This window comes from Drosophila arizonae, chromosome 4, assembly GCF_054131065.1.
Source record: "Drosophila arizonae isolate 15081-1271.41 chromosome 4, UAZ_ARI_1.0, whole genome shotgun sequence".
Lineage (NCBI taxonomy): Eukaryota > Metazoa > Arthropoda > Insecta > Diptera > Drosophilidae > Drosophila > Drosophila arizonae.
Genome location: NC_142924.1, coordinates 17,969,736 through 17,988,131, shown reverse-complemented (window position 1 = coordinate 17,988,131; position 18,396 = coordinate 17,969,736). Strand labels below are relative to the sequence as shown.

The following is an 18,396-nucleotide window of genomic DNA, read 5'->3' as shown; positions in this document are numbered from 1 at the left end:
TAATTCACATTTGACGATTCTTTACAACAATTGCGCTCATTTCGTGTCCGCTCGACAAGGGCAAAAACTCATCGAAGTTTGAAATTGTTTGCATTTTATGAATGCCAAATGCTAGCCTAACTGCAACTGACTGGACTTTGTGTGGACTTTACGGCAGGCCAGGTAATTGGTTCAGCCCAAGGCTCATCAATATTCCATGTTTTCTGCATATATTGCCAGATTCGTAGCTGCTCGCAGGCGCAGCGATCCAATTCGATTCGATATTCTCATATTTTTTGCTCGTGCTAAAAACTTTTGGTAAGCGTCAGATTTATTTCTTCATTTAGTTTATTGCACAAATTTATACTGTTGGAAATTGTTTTTAATTGCATTCGAATCTCTCTTGTTATTGTTTCTCAGTTAGAGTTTTAATTACTTTAGCAGAAAGTGCTTAAGACTCTCTCAAGTCCAGCGGAGAGCATGAAAAATTCCTCTGAACAGTTTGGCGCAGAGTCTCTAGAGTTTTTGCTTTAGCTATGATTTTTTAAGGATGATATATAGACTAAATATATTTACATTTTTTTTTTTTACTTCTGCTTTTTATTTTTATTTTATTTATTTATTTTTTTTTTTATTAATTTTTTTTCAAAATATTAATGATTTTGTTTTTTATTTATATGTATATATTTTTTAGGCCAACTAAGGCATATATATTTGTATTTATTTTTTTTCTTAAATTTTTTATTTATATACATTATCATATACCATTAATTATTGTTTTATTTAATATTTTACTTCTCCCATTATTTATTTATTTATTTATTTATCTATTCTTTTCTTTTAAATATTCAATGCTCCTTATATCACTAACCATTTACCGCTTGAAGGGTATCCCTAGCTCAGTCAGCTTTCAACTGTCATCTTATCATCGTCTCTTCAGCCTAATCCGTTCCACTCCCTTATTCGGTCAAGTTATGCAATTTTATCAGCAGCATTTCCTTTTCAATCTCTCATCGACTTTCAAGTAACCTGCACAACTACTTTGCCTCTGCCACAATCCAATCTCCTCTTTGGTAAAGTAGAATCAAACTTTCTTTTCCTTTTGCGCGCATAGAAAAAGGTAGAATATTCACTTATAAAACACTTAGGCCAACACCTAAATGCAACACCCACACACACACATACACTCAAACTCTCTCGCATATGCAGAAGGTAGTAAAAAGTTGCGCATTGCAGCAGAAACTTCATCAAATCCGAGCTAATCACACTTTGATTTGCATTTTACAGCCAGAGGGGCGAACTGAACAGAAAGCGCAGCCATGGAGCACTTAACTCTAAGCATCGCCGCGACATTGATGAATGACGCCAGCCACCCAACCAAACCAGAGCCACCCACCACCCACCGCCCATCTAGTCTTGTAATTATGCTAATGAGTCGCAAGACGTTCTGGAAGTAAGCTTCGCTGACTGCCACTCGGATTAAATGCAATTAATTATATTTTTTCTTTTATCGCCGCAAGGACTTTTCTTTTTAGGCTACATATAGATAGATATACATATATATATATATACTGGTAAATGGTTTATATGGTTTGCAGATTCAGTTTTGGTAATACTTGGGGTATTCAGAACTCGGTGTGCTCGAGCGCGGCATTGTCATAGACCTGCATGCTCGCATTGCTGAAGCTCACCTTTTTCGCATTCACCACCAGCGGCGGTCGCTTGCCCGTTTTCGGCGTGGGCGTGCCCCCGGGCGTGGCAGCTGCATTCACCTTGGCCACGGAGCGCCGCTCCTGGAAGAGCTTAATGGACTTGCGACTCAGTGGCAGATTCTTCATGTTTAGCTCATCCTCGCCGAAGAAGCGTTTCTCGAAGTTGCGCACCAAATCGCTGTAGTCGCTGTGCTGCTTGTTGCGCGACTCGTGCAGCCTGAAGATAGTCTGGCGACGTGCGAAGCTCTCGCGATGGCCGTCGTCCTGGCCCAGCTCCAGCTCATCGTAGTGATGCGCATCCACGTCGTCGTCATCGTCGAGCCGCTTGGGGCGCTGCAGCCTGCGCGCAATGTGCACGGCGCTGCCGTTCAGCTCGAGGGCAACATCCTCGTCGCTCAGCTGGCCATTGGAGCGGAACCAGTCGAGCTGCGTCGTCGCCAGCAGCTGCGACATGGTGGCAAAGCGATGGAAGAACATGGCTATGAACTGAATGACCAAAATGAAGCCGAAGAAGATGACGAAGCACAGGCCAATGGGGTCCAGTTCCTTGTACTGGCGATAGATGCCCACCTGGTGGTTGTCCCGGTCGAAGGAGACGTAGTCTGTCGGATCAATGGGCCACTTCAGGTGCAGATAGTCCTTCTTTAGCTGCAGCAGAAACACGATCAGCACGAAAATCGCATTGACCATGACAAAGGCGAAGGCGATCATGTTGCGCAGCTCCTTCAGGTCATCGGCCATGGCCTGCTTCTGCTCCTTGCTCAGCTCCAGCGGCTTCAGGTATTGCCTGATCACATCCTTCCAGAAGCGCTGCTCCAGCAGCGACACCTCACCCAGCTCCGAGTCAATCAGCAGCGGATCATTCAACCAACCAGGCAGGCAATTGTCCGGATCATCGGGCGAGCTGTCGTCGTCGTCCCGCAGCACAGGCGCCTCTCGAGTGCCCCAGCTAACATCGTTCATATTGAACACCGAGTAGATCATGAGCAGCATGTACATCGAGGGTATTGTGATGTAGTAGATGACGCCACACAGCAGCGCCCAGAACTCCTGCGGATGCATGAGGCCTGCCGAGGGAAGAGACGAGCTTTGAGTAAGGAAAAGGCAAGTCGAGGCTGCCACGCCTCCCTCTGCCTGTTACATACCTGCAATGGTAATTTGTACAGCAACGAGAAGGAAGAAGAGCGACGCTGGCGCCAGTGGACCGTCCTCCAGCATTTGCACGATGATGCCAATGAGCACGGCCATCATGACCAGGCAGTAGATGGAGCTAATCACGAATGCAATGAGCAGCTGGAACTTCTGCTTCAAGTAGACGCAGCTCAGCACAAAGATCAGTATGGGAAAGAAGTTCCACAGGAAGGCCGTCCAGATGTTGATGGTGAAGACAGCAACCAGGGCGCCGACCATCATCAGGAATATGGTGCCGGGACCGAGAACAGTGCCAATCATGAGCATGGCCTGGTACATGATGTACAGCGTCGATATGGAGTTGTTCTTCTTGACCACCGTGCTGGCATCGGCGAGTATATCGAAGATATTGGCTATGGTCGAGGGCACCCAGCGCCGGCGCTGATTGTAGAACTCGTTGAAGTACTCCGGCGAGTGGGTGAACGCATCGGAGGCGGCGCAGTACTCGACGCGTGAGCCCTGCTTCAGCAGCAGAGTGCAGAGCCAGCGGTCCTCGCCCTGATCGTATTGCACCATCTTCATGGGCTCCGAGCTAACCAGCGTATAGCGCTTCATCACACTGTTCTCCATTAGGGCGCTCGCCCGAAACAGGCTGAAGCAGCCCGGACTGCACAGCACACAGCCAATTACATGCTCGGTGGCCTTCTGCAGCCAGTGTCCGATGGCGTACTCGAATTTCTGATACCACACCATCGGACCCCGGCCCACCGGATGAATGCGTCCGCAGGCGGCGCCCAGCTCGTCGATTGCCTTCATACGGTCAATGAGCAGCTGCACGGCCCGTGGCTGAAAATCGATATCGCCGTCCAGCGCCAGCAGGAACGTGTTCTCCGCTATGACGGCCTTGCGTCGCGCCGACAGCTTCTCCGTTTCCATGATGCGAAAGCCCAGCAGGTAGTACATGTACATGACCTGCGACCAGCGCTTCTTGTGCCTTATCTTGTCCTTGTTCTTCAGGTGCGCCACCATCTTGGTGCGGCCGGGCAGTGTCCACACCAGACGTCCGCCGTACGGCGTCTCGATCTTCAGCGGCGGCTTGATTCTGATGTTCACGCCGTAGATCTCGAAGGCCGCCTTGTCGATGGTGCGCATCAGAGTCTTCACGTACTCATTCAGTGGCGGGTTCCGCTTGTTCTGGCATTGCTTATCGTCCAGCACGAAGGCGTCATCGAAGAAAATATTGGCTACCGGCGAGAGTTAGAGCGTGTTAATAGCCGTAAGTCAACCGAATTTATATCCGGGCATATACTACACTGCTATATCCCCTCTTGGCTGGGCGCCATTTTGGCTGGCGTAGTCGGAAATGAAGTCGCCAAATGCTATAAATATCAAGAAATATGCACAGCTGCCGCCTGCCGCCTGCCGCTGCCGTTCCAGCTGTATTTGACTTGCTGCAAGCTCAAATTTTGACGGGCAAAGCCAATGCAAATAGATTCGCCGTATGCATATCAATGCACGACAGCACTGTCAGCCAGCCTGCCAGCGACAGTCGAGCACTCCCGCTGCTGATTCGTTTTACTTATGCAAATAAATTGTTTCTTTTTATACCCTGCCATGCAAGTGAGTGAAGTATATTGGTTTTCGTCTTGCTGCCCATTCGTCAGTCTCTGTGGTAGAGACTTGCCATTTAAAATATATATATATACTAAATATATATATTAGGGGTATCCTGGTCTGTTAAGATTTGATAATATTTTTGATACGCCTACTGGTACTATGGTAAATCGAAAAATGCATTTTCCAGTACATCAGACACTACCCCATTATTTAAAGCTCTAAAAGTTGATATTCACTAGATAATCTAGATCAAAAATATTTTGGAAAAATTTATGGAAATGAAAGACCACAATAAAACCTTATATCTTCTAATGCCTAAGAACTATTGTTGAGAAAAATTGGATTATTCAGTTAATTTAGTGTTGACCCCCTTTATAAATGAGGCGGTGCGGCAAATTGTAAAATACCCTGTAATGTACGTAATTTTGCCGCTTAAGCTAAACAATTATACGATTAAGTTATTACAGATTCCTTCTACGAACCGGTTAACAATAATATATCTAAGCCCATAAGGAGCATTGCCAATCTTAATGCTCTTTAATGCTCTGCACAGATTCTATTAACCTGTTACCATTAATAGTAGAGAAATTATCAATTTGAAAGACCTTTAAAATATAGTAGATCTCCACTGTGAGCAAGGCGAATGCAATTATATATAAATATATCAATCATAGTGAATGAGTATTCAGCAGTCGGTATCACCCAACTGTCATGCTCTTGCTTGTTTTTGGTAAGAGTTGAGCGCGCTGCACTTGACACTTGACGCATTTACATACTTTCCAATTCATAGTATTCGTCATCCGCTTTGCCGCCGTTTAGATGCGTTTTCGCCATTCGCCTGGCGCATTGATCCTCATCCAAGCGTACAATTGATTTCAGGAATTCCATCATCTCTTCCTCGGTCTCGTGCCACATTGTGGCGCAGACAATCAGTTGCGGTATTTTGTCCTGCTCCTGTATATCGCGGCTGGCATTGATGTCGGCAGCCAATGCCACAATTGGATCTCTGGGCGTTGTCAAATCGCTCTGCAATGGGAACATGTATGAGCATATTTATAGGGCTGCCAGAGAGAAGTTGACTTAACGCATTTGCCGACTTCCAATTTAGCTGGCTGTCGAAATTATAATCTTGAAAATCAACATCTACGCTTTGGCTTTTAATTAGTTTTGCGTATTTCTGTTATGCTTTTTGGGGCACCGCACGCCAGACCAAAATTTGTAGCACATTTAATTAAGTTTACAACTACGAAAATTTTTACTACAAATGCATATGTTTACATGTGCGTGAATGTATGTGTGTATGTGTCGTGTGTGTTGTGAAAGGGTAGACACACACACAGACATATGCAGACATACACACAGAACTTTACAGTTTCCCCGTCATTTAACTTAATTACATTGCCTAACAGTTGAAGCGCAAACACGACACAGTCAAAAAGTCCTGCTACATACAAAAATACACATAGTACACATATGTATATACATATATAAATATTTATGTATATACATGCAAGTTGGCAAGGGCCAGAGGTACAACTCAAGCAAGCCTGTCAACGCCTACGGCTCGACTAAGTGATTGATGCTCGCGCCTGATTAAAAGAATTCATTAGCACAAAAATGCAAATCACATTTGAATGCGTTAAGCTCAATTAGCTGGAATATTATTATTATTCTTATTCTATATATAAATACCCAAAAGCTCATCAATTATGCTGCATGTGATTATATGTTAAGCGAGTGTAAGTGTAGCAGCCACCTACCCGTATGGCCAGATACTCGTCGCTCCAGTCGAGTATGCGGCGATTCATCATGGAGCACTGATCCACCAGGAGGCCGCAGTACCAGGGGCACACGTACAGCTTCTCGGTGGGCGCGTTCTTGTCATTTCTGGGCTGCCAGATGTGCAGACATGTCCAGATTTGCGCCAGCCACCAGAGGGGCCACAGCCAGAGGGCATACTCGAGGCACAGTGCACCCAGCTGGCCCAGCTCCGGGCCGAGTGGCTGCAGCGTCAGGTAATCCGGTATCAGGCCGTGCAGCGAACACAAATCGCTGGCGCGCATCTGGGCCAGCCAGGTGGCCGCACCGACGGTCATCGGGGCAGCCAGGTTGAGCGGCAGCGCATAGCTGAACTGCTGAATCTTAATCTTGCAGGCGAACTTCCCGAAAATGTGGCACAAATAGGCGGCGGCCACCTGCAGCAGCAATGCATAGAGCACGGCTCGGCTATTCGACTGCAGCTTGTACTGGGCGAGTCGCGTGGGCGTGATGGATGTGCTGCCGTTGGCCAAATGTACCGTATCCAGCAAGCCATCCGTGTACTGGAATGGAATGTCAACAAGGGGCAAGGAGTCACACTCTAGCTGAACGCCAGCGTATCTGCTGCCTAATGAGCTGCACCTACCGTTACGGTTATGGAATGCGGCTGCCACGCCTCGAGGAACAGCGTGAAGTACTCGACAAAGCTCTCGCCGTGCAATAGAAAACCCATCAGCCCGAAAACCACAATTTTCAGTGGTGCCAAATAGAGGTAGGTGTGATAGCGCGAGCGAGTGCAGCGTATGTTCCGAATGATGTAGGCTAGAAAATAATATAAATAATGAATTAGTAGGTCGAGTAAAATACATAAATATAAAAAATATAAAATAATTACTTTATACAAATATATTAAACATTAATGCGATTTTTTATATATGTGTAAGTAGAAAAAAATAAAAATAAATAATAATAATAATTTAAGTTCAATGGGTATAAATTTCATTATTATAAATATATTATAATAAACATATTTTCTAAATAAATAATATAATTATATATGTACATTAACTTTACTCCCCTAAAGAATATAAAAAAAGATAAAAGAAAATTGATTTACAAAATTATTAGTACAGTTATGAAATGAATATTAGATAAATTATATAAATAAATAGTAATATGATATGCATTAAATATATATTTTTTGACAATATACAAAATAATATACGTATACGTATTCGTAAACGTAATACGTATTATATAATATTAAGGTATTCAAATAATTCATATGCAAAATATTTATAATAAAATGTAATTGAGGTGTGGTTTTTTGTTCTTTTTTTTTTTTTTTTTTTTTTTTCGTTTAGTTGATTCTGGTAGAACTAGAGTTTTTGTTCTCGGCTGTGTAAAGTTTTTTTTTTTTTTTCACTTTTAGATTTTTAGAGTTTTTGGGGTTAAAAGTTTTATATGTTTATATGTCACTATGCCACTATTCGATTTCTGGGCCACTATTTAATTTTGTGTTTCCCCCGCCTGCTATTAAAGTTCCTCCAGCCTTTCGATAAAGTTGCTCCGATCGATCTTGATGTGGCAGAAAAAATTTAAAACAGAGCCCGTGTCTAGGGCAGGCTTTGCTATATTGCCGTGCCCAAATTTGACACGGGCGTCAAGAAAATTTTGTTTGGCTGCGCTAGAGAAAATGATTGTTTTATTTAGCTAATATGCCACAATATGCCAATCTTCGTACCTTTTTTTAAATTATTGTAGCGCACGTGTTCCTCGCCATATATGTATATATATTATATATATATATGGACTTATTGTAAAGTCGCAACGTGGAGTTCTAGAAAAAAGGGCTGACTTTTTTACTTTTTCGGCTTATATAGCTTTGGGCAGATAAAAGCTTAAAGGTTTTATTGCTCCTAAAGTTGGCTGCACTAATATTTGTCGCTCCAGAATTCGCACAGCGCGACACGATCAGCTGTTGCGCGTGCGCGACAACTTTTTCGGCCCCCACCGAAAGCTCTCAATGCAGCTCTGCATGCAATGAAAGGGTTCAGTGTACCTTTCCAAAGCTTTTGCAAGCGCGCGTACTTTTTGAACATATTCTTTTGCTATTTATTTTTTTTTACCCTATTTTTTTTTTTTGTTTGGCTTGCGACCATTACACCACCCGATAATATACCACCGTTAGACGGAATATTAGCGGGAATATGTTCGGATGTCTATTGCTTAATGTCTTTGGCATGAAAGGTACCTATCTCTTGACCTTGCAGATTCTCTAAAAGATAAAAGCAATTTCCCAGTTTCTTTTTCACTCTACATTTCAAAAATTGGGGTGCCAATTTCGCATTATAATTGTGAGCGAATTTGCTAAGTGCAAAATTTCGGCGATACACTTCTTGCCCTTCCCTAAATGTAACAGGCTTAGAACGCAAATTATACTGTTTAACATTTCGTTCATAAGCTCGTTTTATGTTGGCCTGTATATCTTTACGAATTAGGGATAAGTTATCTGATCGAGATAATGGTACTAATGGTTCTTCAAGCAATGTTAATTGCTTTATCAACTTGTAGTCTGAACCATGAGTGATCATATCTAACCCAAATAAAGCTCTATAAGGGGAGCATCCTATGGATTGATGCAAAGCTGATCGTAAGGCGCATGAGATACTAGAAATATGTTGATCCCAATAAGTCTGGTCACTTTCGAGGTACGACCGAATAGCAGCTAACAAAGAGCGATTAACTCGCTCAGCAGCATTGCTCTGAGGGGAGTATAAAGCTGTATATATATGACGTATTCCCAGTTCCGTTAAAAAAGCATTAAACTCATTAGATTTGAACTGCTTTCCATTATCGCTTACTATTGTCTCTGGAACGCCAAAACTGTGGAATATATGTTTTAATAGAAACTCTTGAATAACAGATGACGTCAATTTTTTTAAAGGCCAAAGCCAATGAAATTTACTGAAATGATCTAATACTATTAAAAGACCTACATGTCCACTTTTGCTCCTGGGATATGGCCCTAATAGATCTATATACAACCTCTGAAAAGGTCGATAAGTCGGACTTTGAGCTCCCATTGGAGGACGGAGAGTATAATTCGGGGCTTTGGATTGTTTGCATACTGAACAATTTTTAATATAATCGCGAACATCTTTTGCTAACCCAGGCCAAAAAAGATTTCTTCGCAATTTCTCGATTGTTTTTTGTATACCTGAATGTGCTGACGTGACACTATCATGGGCTTGCTTTAATACCTCGCCTTTAAGTGGCTCTGGCACCCATAGTTTCCACAAAAACTTATCTTGAACTTCATCTCCGGTGGAGTGTTCAGTTCGGATATAGATTTTATGATCCACAATTTTGATATCTGGAAAACGTGAACTATTTTGCTCTATATTCGACTTTAATTGATTGTAATCGTCCGACTGAAATGCGTCTGATTCTAAATTTATGATGGGACTCATGTCTAACGAAGCGATTTCATTGCAATCGTGCAATCGCGATAAAGCGTCGGGCACAATGTGATCTTTGCCCTTACGGTGCGACATAGTGAACTTATACTGTGGCAAACGAAAAATCCATCTAGCTAATCGTCCAGAAACATTTTGTTGTCTCATCAGCCACAAGAGACTGGAGTGGTCAGTAATGACTTCGAATTCTTGAAGCTCTAAATAGCAACGAAATTTTTCTATAGCTAGAATAACTGCAAGACATTCACGCTCGGTAACACTATAGTTACGCTGAGATCGACTGAGTTTCTTAGACATGAATGCTACTGGTTTTTCTTCATTATCTTCAGAAAGTTGTACTAACACTGCCCCAATTCCAAAATCACTAGCGTCACAATGCAAAAAGAATTTCTGATCAAACTTTGGATTTTGCAAAACTGGAGACGTAGTTAACACAGCTTTTAGTTTTTCCATAGCAGTTTGGGCTTCTGGAGTCCAGTTAAACTTCTTTTTAGAAGATAAGACTTCAGTTATGGGACAGGCTAAGTCTGAAAAGTTTTTTATAAAACGGCGATACCACCCACATACACCTAAAAAGCCTCTCACTTGCTTTAAATTTTTCGGAGGTGGCCAGTTTTGTATGCAAGAGATTTTATCAGGGTCTGTGCATATGCCTGTCTTGTCAATCACGTAACCAAGATAGTTAACTTTTGTGACTGCAAAATGACTTTTCATAATATTTAAGGTGACATTGGCTTTCCGGAATTGCTCTGCAATTCGTACTAGCACGGAGATGTGAGAATTGAAATCTTCAGAAACAATGCATAAATCATCTAAATATCCAAAGACACAATTACGTAAATCAGGGGGAATGATTTCGTCTATTAGCCTACACATCGTTGATGGCGCATTGCACAGACCAAACGGCATGACCTTGAATTGATATAGGGGTCTACCTGGTACTGTGAAAGCTGTCAGTGGCTTTGAGTCGTCCGTCAGTTCTATTTGCCAATAGGCGTCTTTTAAATCAAGTTTGGAGATAATGTTAGCTTTTGGCAATCTCGAAAAGATTCCATCTATACTAGGCAATGGATATGCGTCCTTTTTGGTCACCGCGTTAAGCTTTCGGGCATCTAAGCAAAGACGAACTTTGTTTGGTTTTACTACTAATCTCATAGGAGAACTCCATGCACTGGTTGAGGGCTCTATCACACCTAGGCTAATCATCCGATCGATTTCTTTATATAGCAACTGCTCGACTGCAGGACTAACAGGATAAAAGCGTTGCTTTACTGGCATTGCTTCTCCCACGTCAATGTGATGTTTGATAAGAGAAGTGCGACCTAATTTTTCTGCAGCATTGGGAAACAACTGCTTAACTGCATTGAGCTGTTGTAACTGAAGGCTTGTTAGTGGATATTTATCTTCAACATCTTCGTCAACAACATCGAGGTCTGCTTCTACAGCACTGATAATATCTGGAGCAAGGGCAAATATTTTCCAAAAGTCATGGCCGAGAATTAAATTCTGTTTAATGCTTGGGATAACGTACAGTTTCATGGGCTTTGATATTGTTTTATATTGCATGACAACACTCAAAACTCCTATGACTGATTGATTTTCACCACCTGCAGTTTTTACAAAAGATTTGAGCGACTTGAAACAAGGACTTTTTGAAAAGTCATTTTTCGCTAGAGTAGCGCCAATGCAACTGATATTTGCGCCAGTATCTAGTAAGCCTGATTCTTGAAAATCCAAAAAAGATACTTTCGCATAACTGCGCATATCTTTTTGATTGCTAAATATGTTTGAGATTACTAATCTACGACTACTTTTTATTCCTCTATAGTATTTTCTCAACCTGGCACTACGCTTACTTATAACCGAATTTGGTTCATTAAAAATTCTTCTTCGTATTTCAAGATATTTAGATAGCTTGTCCTTGTATGGAAGAAAACGGAGGTCAAGCACCCGTGCATCAATTTCATTTGAAGATTGTAATGATGGCGCGAGATTGTTGCTGATTGGGTCTATTAATTCGGGGGCATCCGATTTTTGGGGGATGTCCCCTTCTGCTGGTTTTCCGCCAATCTACGGATACAAATTTTACATTGTGGCTTGTATACTTGTGGTGTGCCACAACCATAACAAAAGACTCTACGATCCCTCAGGCAATTTTCCCAGACATGCCCCTTTTCTTCACAGTTCCAGCATGTCAAGTTGGAATGTGCTTTTTGCATCGCTGCAATTTCTAACTCTGCTGAATCTGTCTCTTCTTCAACCTCAATTCCGAGACCAGTATTCTCGATTTCATTAATTTGACGACGAAACGCAGCAGTTTTTGGTCGAGAGAAATTGTCTGATTGACTTATAAGGTCATTTGTTAAATTTTCGCTCATTTGCACTAACCTACGCAAATGGCCAACTGAACTGATAGATTGGTACAGTAACTTGTGCCGCATCTCAGGCAACAGGTTATTTTGCAAAATTTCTAATAATTCTTCTTCGCCGATTTTGAGGCCAAATTTATCAATTAATGCTGCCACCGAATCATGAAAAGCGACAAAAGATTCACCGACCTTTTGCTTTCTAGCTCTCACTAACTCTTTACTCATAAATTCTGAGCGATAATCTTTATATTGCTGTCGAAGTGCTGCACAAAAATCATTCCATACGATTCTATCTACTTGTTTATGGTGCCTCCAGAACCAATCTCTAGCTTTCCCAGAGAAAAGAATGTGCAAATGTTTGCAAAGCCCCATAAAATCACTATCGAGAGTTTCGTCCGTAAGGACTCTCACACGATAAATAAATTCTTCCACGCCTAATCCTTCAGATGACCCATCAAAATGGAGATTCCATTTCTGCATAATGTCAGCTGTTCTTCTGCTTTGGACAGACGAGCTTCCGGGCGAGTATGCCATAGGAGTCGGAATAGACGGCAGCTGCTCGCTTGAGCTGGGCCGTGAATCAATACGGAGCGCCGACATCACACGAGTGACTGACTGCTCGATCATTTGTTGAATTATATTATAATCAACGCCTGCAGATTCTTGACGAGTATGGCCGGCTCGATTGGGTCGGCCTCGTCGACGGGTACTAATGCCTCTTGGAGGAGGAACTACGTTTCGCTCCGAATTATGGCTTGCATCTAAACCGGATATAATTACCTCACTGCCTTCGAGCGATCGCTCTTGGGGATGCTCTAGAGACTCAGGCGGAACTTCACCTAATGCTTTAGCTAAATTACGCGTTACCATACGCGAACTACCTGGAATTGCTGATGTGGAAGCTGGTTTCGGATCAGGTGAACAGTTGCCAATAACCAACTTAATTGACCTTGGGTCCAATGTGGACTGACATTCCGGACATTCTTGCTTATTTTCTAGCCACTGTTCTAGACATAACTTGTGAAAATTGTGCTTACAAGGGGTACAATAACATTGCTGGGTATTGCTCATCCCTTGGCTGCAAAGACTACACAAACTAACAGTTTTCTCTACCGTGCGCATATCTTGAGGACTTCTTGAAATAGGCATTTTGTATCGAAATATTTTATGATTTGCTAATAAATGCGACAAGTTTGGGTTGATATAATGGGGAAGGTAGCTAGGTTTTGTGCCGTTGTGTGCTGTTCTTGCTATATTATACAATTAGGGGAAACAATGGATTTTGGGCTATTGCTACTAAAGCTGGTTATAGAGTATTGCTATGCAAAAGCTAACTAAAGTGTGAGTGTTCGGCAAGGATACGCCAATGCAGCGTATACACAAGTTCCAGACAACACTATCCACATAAGCAACTTCTGTTATAACAACATCTACTGGCCAGACGGGTATGAGTTTATATTGCACCCAGATTTATCTCATTTGGCTCTGCAACAACTACCAGAGAACAATCAGTATTGATATCCGAGCTGAGCCCAATATACAATATTCTGGAATCGTATCTGATAATTTTACAAAACACAATTAAAATAATATCTAGATGAAATAACAACTATACGAAAACAAACGAGCAAACATGGTGATTCAGGTGTTATTATAAGTTGAATTTATCTATTCCGGGTTTCTCGGTCTGAGATTCAGCTCGAATCTTTCAGCTTCGTAGCCCCTATTAAGAATTGATTTGACTCATCAGTCCCAGTTGCGATAGGCCGACCAAGCAAGTCCAATCTATTTCAGCACTCTGGACACTGAGTTTTTCAACCATCACCAAAATGGGTGTTTCAAACAGCCAACTCTTTCTCTGCGAAGAGAGAGCAGACAGTATTGACTATTTGAACATTAAAAATGGGACTCTGAAAGCGTGATGCCTATAAAGCTGCATACTTTCATGCCTATAAAGCTGCATACTTTCATGCCCCACGTTGGGCGCCAAAAATTTATGTAAACATACTCCTTCATGCCGCGAGACTCTCTCGGATGAGATTAAACAAAGCACTGGCTGGGCTTTGTTTTTCGGTCGCAAGGCAGATAAGCGGGACCTTCTAGTACCGTCGCTCGTCGGGAGTGTGGGGGGGTTCTTTTCTGCCTTGCGATCAGAGTTCATAAATTTTAATTTTTAAGATCCCTTAAACTCGAGGTGGAGCTATACTCCACGAAAAAAAAAAAAACAAATTATATTGGGGAAGTAGGGGAAGGACTGGCACAAATTTACAGCAAGAACACCGACACAACTCAGCGTGGCCATAGATGGCATTCGGCACACGCGCTCTTTACCCACCCAACCATAGTTTTTCTCAAATAATTTTAACAGAAAAACCCCAAAAAGCTCCAACACTAACTAGCCTACCCCATTATTTCACCCTTCTTCCAGATTAACGACTCATCTTATTCTTTGATTCAGTTCGCTTGATCATATTATTCATTTTTCATTCATTTCAATAACAGACATTGGAATACTAAAATTACCATCTATTATCTTTCTTAAGCTAACAATGTTGTTATTATTTTACATTTTTATTTTACATTATTATCAGCTTTTTTTTTATTTTTTTATGCTATTCTTTAAATTGTTCTATTTTCTATCGTAAATCTTTCTTGCTATTAAATCCTATTTATTTCTTTATTTATTTATTTCCTATTTATCTTTTCATATTTTTTTTTTGTTATTTACTTCATGCTAAGTTTGTTTTATTTATTTCATTAATTTATTAAATTGTTCATTTTACTTAATTTTTTTTTTGTTTTATTTATATATATATTTATATATTTATAATTTATAATTTATATGTAACTTATTGAATTTGGTTTATTTTACTTATTTATTTCTTTGTTTATTTTACCTCATTGGTTTTTTTTTTCTGTATTTTACAATTTAGGTGGAATCAACATTTAGTTTAATTAAATTTGAAATCGAATAGATATAAATATAAATATAAAATATAAAATCTTAATATCTTTATTTAAAAAAAATGGGGTTACGGAAAAAATTATTTTAATTTAAAAAAAATATGTATGCTTTCTTTCATTATTGCATGCACTTATCTTCAAACATTTTATTATGAAATTTTTTCTTATCTCTTGTTTTTTTTTTTTTTTTTTTTTTTTTTTTTTTTTTTTTTTTTTTTTTTTTTATATATATTCCTTTTTAATAATTCATTAATTAAAAGAAAATATAATGGTTTGGATTGGGGGAGTGGGAGTACAGGGTATCTTCCAGCACTTACATGATCTTTAGATTTTTTCACTCCAGCGATGAAAGGCCTTTCCTCGTGGTAGCTGTAGCGTGGCGTGGAGGTTACAAAAAGAATATAGGGGCGGACAAACACACAGTTTTTGTTGTTGTTTTTTTTTTTTCTTTTACCTCTACATTTTTATACTTCTTTTTATATTTATAGCTATTCAAATTATTATTTTTTTCTTTCTTACTTTTTCGATTTTTTTTTTTTTTAACAAAAAATATTTTTTTTTTCTTTTATTTTTGGTTATACGTTTATATATAATTTCTTTTACTATTTCTTTTACTTCATGTTTTTTTTTTCTTTTTGCTTTTAGTATTTTATACTTTGTTATGTGTATATATGCATCCATATATATATATATGCATATATATGATAAATTTTATTATTTCATTATTATGTAATTGGATTTTTTTTTTTTTTTTTATGTCGTCATATTATTTTTTTCTATTTTCATGCTAGTTTTAATTTTACATTTTACTTTTTAATTTGGGTGAACTATTTTAGTTGCTAGTAACAAAATTTTTACAGTGTACGTCACATATGTAATTGAGGTGTGGTTTTTTGTTCTTTTTTTTTTTTTTTTTTTTTTTTCGTTTAGTTGATTCTGGTAGAACTAGAGTTTTTGTTCTCGGCTGTGTAAAGTTTTTTTTTTTTTTTCACTTTTAGATTTTTAGAGTTTTTGGGGTTAAAAGTTTTATATGTTTATATGTCACTATGCCACTATTCGATTTCTGGGCCACTATTTAATTTTGTGTTTCCCCCGCCTGCTATTAAAGTTCCTCCAGCCTTTCGATAAAGTTGCTCCGATCGATCTTGATGTGGCAGAAAAAATTTAAAACAGAGCCCGTGTCTAGGGCAGGCTTTGCTATATTGCCGTGCCCAAATTTGACACGGGCGTCAAGAAAATTTTGTTTGGCTGCGCTAGAGAAAATGATTGTTTTATTTAGCTAATATGCCACAATATGCCAATCTTCGTACCTTTTTTTAAATTATTGTAGCGCACGTGTTCCTCGCCATATATGTATATATATTATATATATATATGGACTTATTGTAAAGTCGCAACGTGGAGTTCTAGAAAAAAGGGCTGACTTTTTTACTTTTTCGGCTTATATAGCTTTGGGCAGATAAAAGCTTAAAGGTTTTATTGCTCCTAAAGTTGGCTGCACTAATATTTGTCGCTCCAGAATTCGCACAGCGCGACACGATCAGCTGTTGCGCGTGCGCGACAACTTTTTCGGCCCCCACCGAAAGCTCTCAATGCAGCTCTGCATGCAATGAAAGGGTTCAGTGTACCTTTCCAAAGCTTTTGCAAGCGCGCGTACTTTTTGAACATATTCTTTTGCTATTTATTTTTTTTTACCCTATTTTTTTTTTTGTTTGGCTTGCGACCATTACAAAAAATATAATAAAATTACAAAATATTATCATACAATAAACTTAAGCGCAACAAAAATAGAAAATTAATCAAAATATTATATATAATATATATAATACATATTTAAAAATGTATATAAATATAGTTAAAATGTAGTTTCTAAAAGTGTATATAATTGCATAAATAAAATGCCTAAATTGCCTAAAAATTAATAAATAAAAATAATTAAGTAATATATAATAAATTAAAACACAGCGCTAATTTAAAATTAATTTTGTAAAAGTAATAATATAATTGATCTATTAAACATATATATAAAAAATATATCAATCGCAAGCACTTCCCTCATATCTTGCCCCACTGTGCGCTGACTCAGTCAGCGAGTTCACTCACCTATCGCCTCGTGTGTATTGGCAAAGTTCTCCCACCAGCGGAACGAAACCAATAGCAGTGGAATGGCCAGCAGCTGGACCTCCAGCTGAGTGGACATGGCCGGCCAGATGAGGAAGGCGCTGCCCAGGGCCACAATGGCCAATATGGAGGCGCCGTAGACAAGCATATCCGCAGATTTCCATTGCAAACGTGTGCCCGTCAACAGGTCTGAGACAAAATGTTAAGCAAAGCACGAATGGCAATCAATTTAATTGCTGTCAGGCAATCAGATAAGATGCTAGGTGCGAGATGGAAGATGCTAGATGGGAGATGGTAGTCATTAGATGTGTTAGCACTCACTGAGCAGCGCCGGTATGAAGCACACACAGCAGCCGAGCATCGCTCCACGCGTCACATCCAGGTGCGGCAGCACGGTAAAGGTGAACAGGGCCAGGCCGATGACGTGCAGCAGTTCAAACAGTGTGACCTGATTAGCGGCAACAACAACAACAACAACAACAGCAACAATTGCAGCACTTACTTTAAGCTTGTCAGTGTTTAGACTAGAATAGATTACTCACGAGCGCCACTTCCAGGCCGCTGGGTCGCTTCTCACGCTTGAACATGGAGATGCGCAGAGCACGCAGAAAGGTGAACAGCTCGGGGGCAGCAAAGGCAAAGATCAGGGCCCAGACCCAAGCAATTTGTTCCAGCTTGCTGCGCACAGCCATCACCTGGCCATCGAGCAGAACTGCATGCAGAGGCACAGAGACAGAGATAAAGGGCTTATTACATAGAGCTTCCTCTAGCCTTTACTTACGGTATTTCGTGCACACTCGCACCACTGTATCGCCATTCGTATTGCCGGCCATGTAGAGATAAATCAGATTGGCCGTCACACAGGAGGCCAGGATCACGGCAAACACCAGCAGATAGACGAAGAGCTTGAAGAGCTTGAGGAAGAACTGCAACTTCTTCCAGTAGGCATCGGAGCCGCTTGTGCGCTTCGCTGGCGGATCTTGGAATGAATCCCACAACGGTGGCTTATCGCGCACTTTGCTGCGAATAAAAGTCGATTTTATTAGCAATTATCGTATTAATTGCCTCACTTTTGTTTTTGCTTTTCTGTTTGTCTCTTTTGCCCGAATTGCAACGAACCGACTGCGCATAAAGTAGTTGCTCTCGTAGTCCGCACTCATGTCCGCCAGCGATCGTTCACGTTCTCCAACTGACTCGCAAGCGCAACCTGAACAGGTTACAAGTCGTCGATATCATCGATGTGCGTAAGTTGACAGCATGTCAACA

At 40.5% G+C, this 18,396-nt stretch overlaps 1 protein-coding gene across 1 annotated transcript; it reads right to left on the bottom strand.

Moving 5' to 3' along the window:
• Positions 1 to 1,458: 1,458 nt before the first annotated feature.
• Positions 1,459 to 18,337, bottom strand: Chs2 (Chitin synthase 2). Its single transcript, XM_018008055.2, has 10 exons — positions 18,250 to 18,337; positions 17,912 to 18,150; positions 17,673 to 17,842; positions 17,452 to 17,578; positions 17,113 to 17,319; positions 6,844 to 7,019; positions 6,200 to 6,760; positions 5,216 to 5,465; positions 2,837 to 4,066; positions 1,459 to 2,758 (listed from the first exon to the last, which is right to left on the bottom strand). The coding sequence occupies exons 1-10, from the start codon at positions 18,288 to 18,290 to the stop codon at positions 1,605 to 1,607; spliced, it is 4,155 nt and encodes a 1,384-aa protein (XP_017863544.1). The 5' UTR covers positions 18,291 to 18,337; the 3' UTR covers positions 1,459 to 1,604.
• Between the last annotated feature and the right edge of the window lie 59 nt (positions 18,338 to 18,396).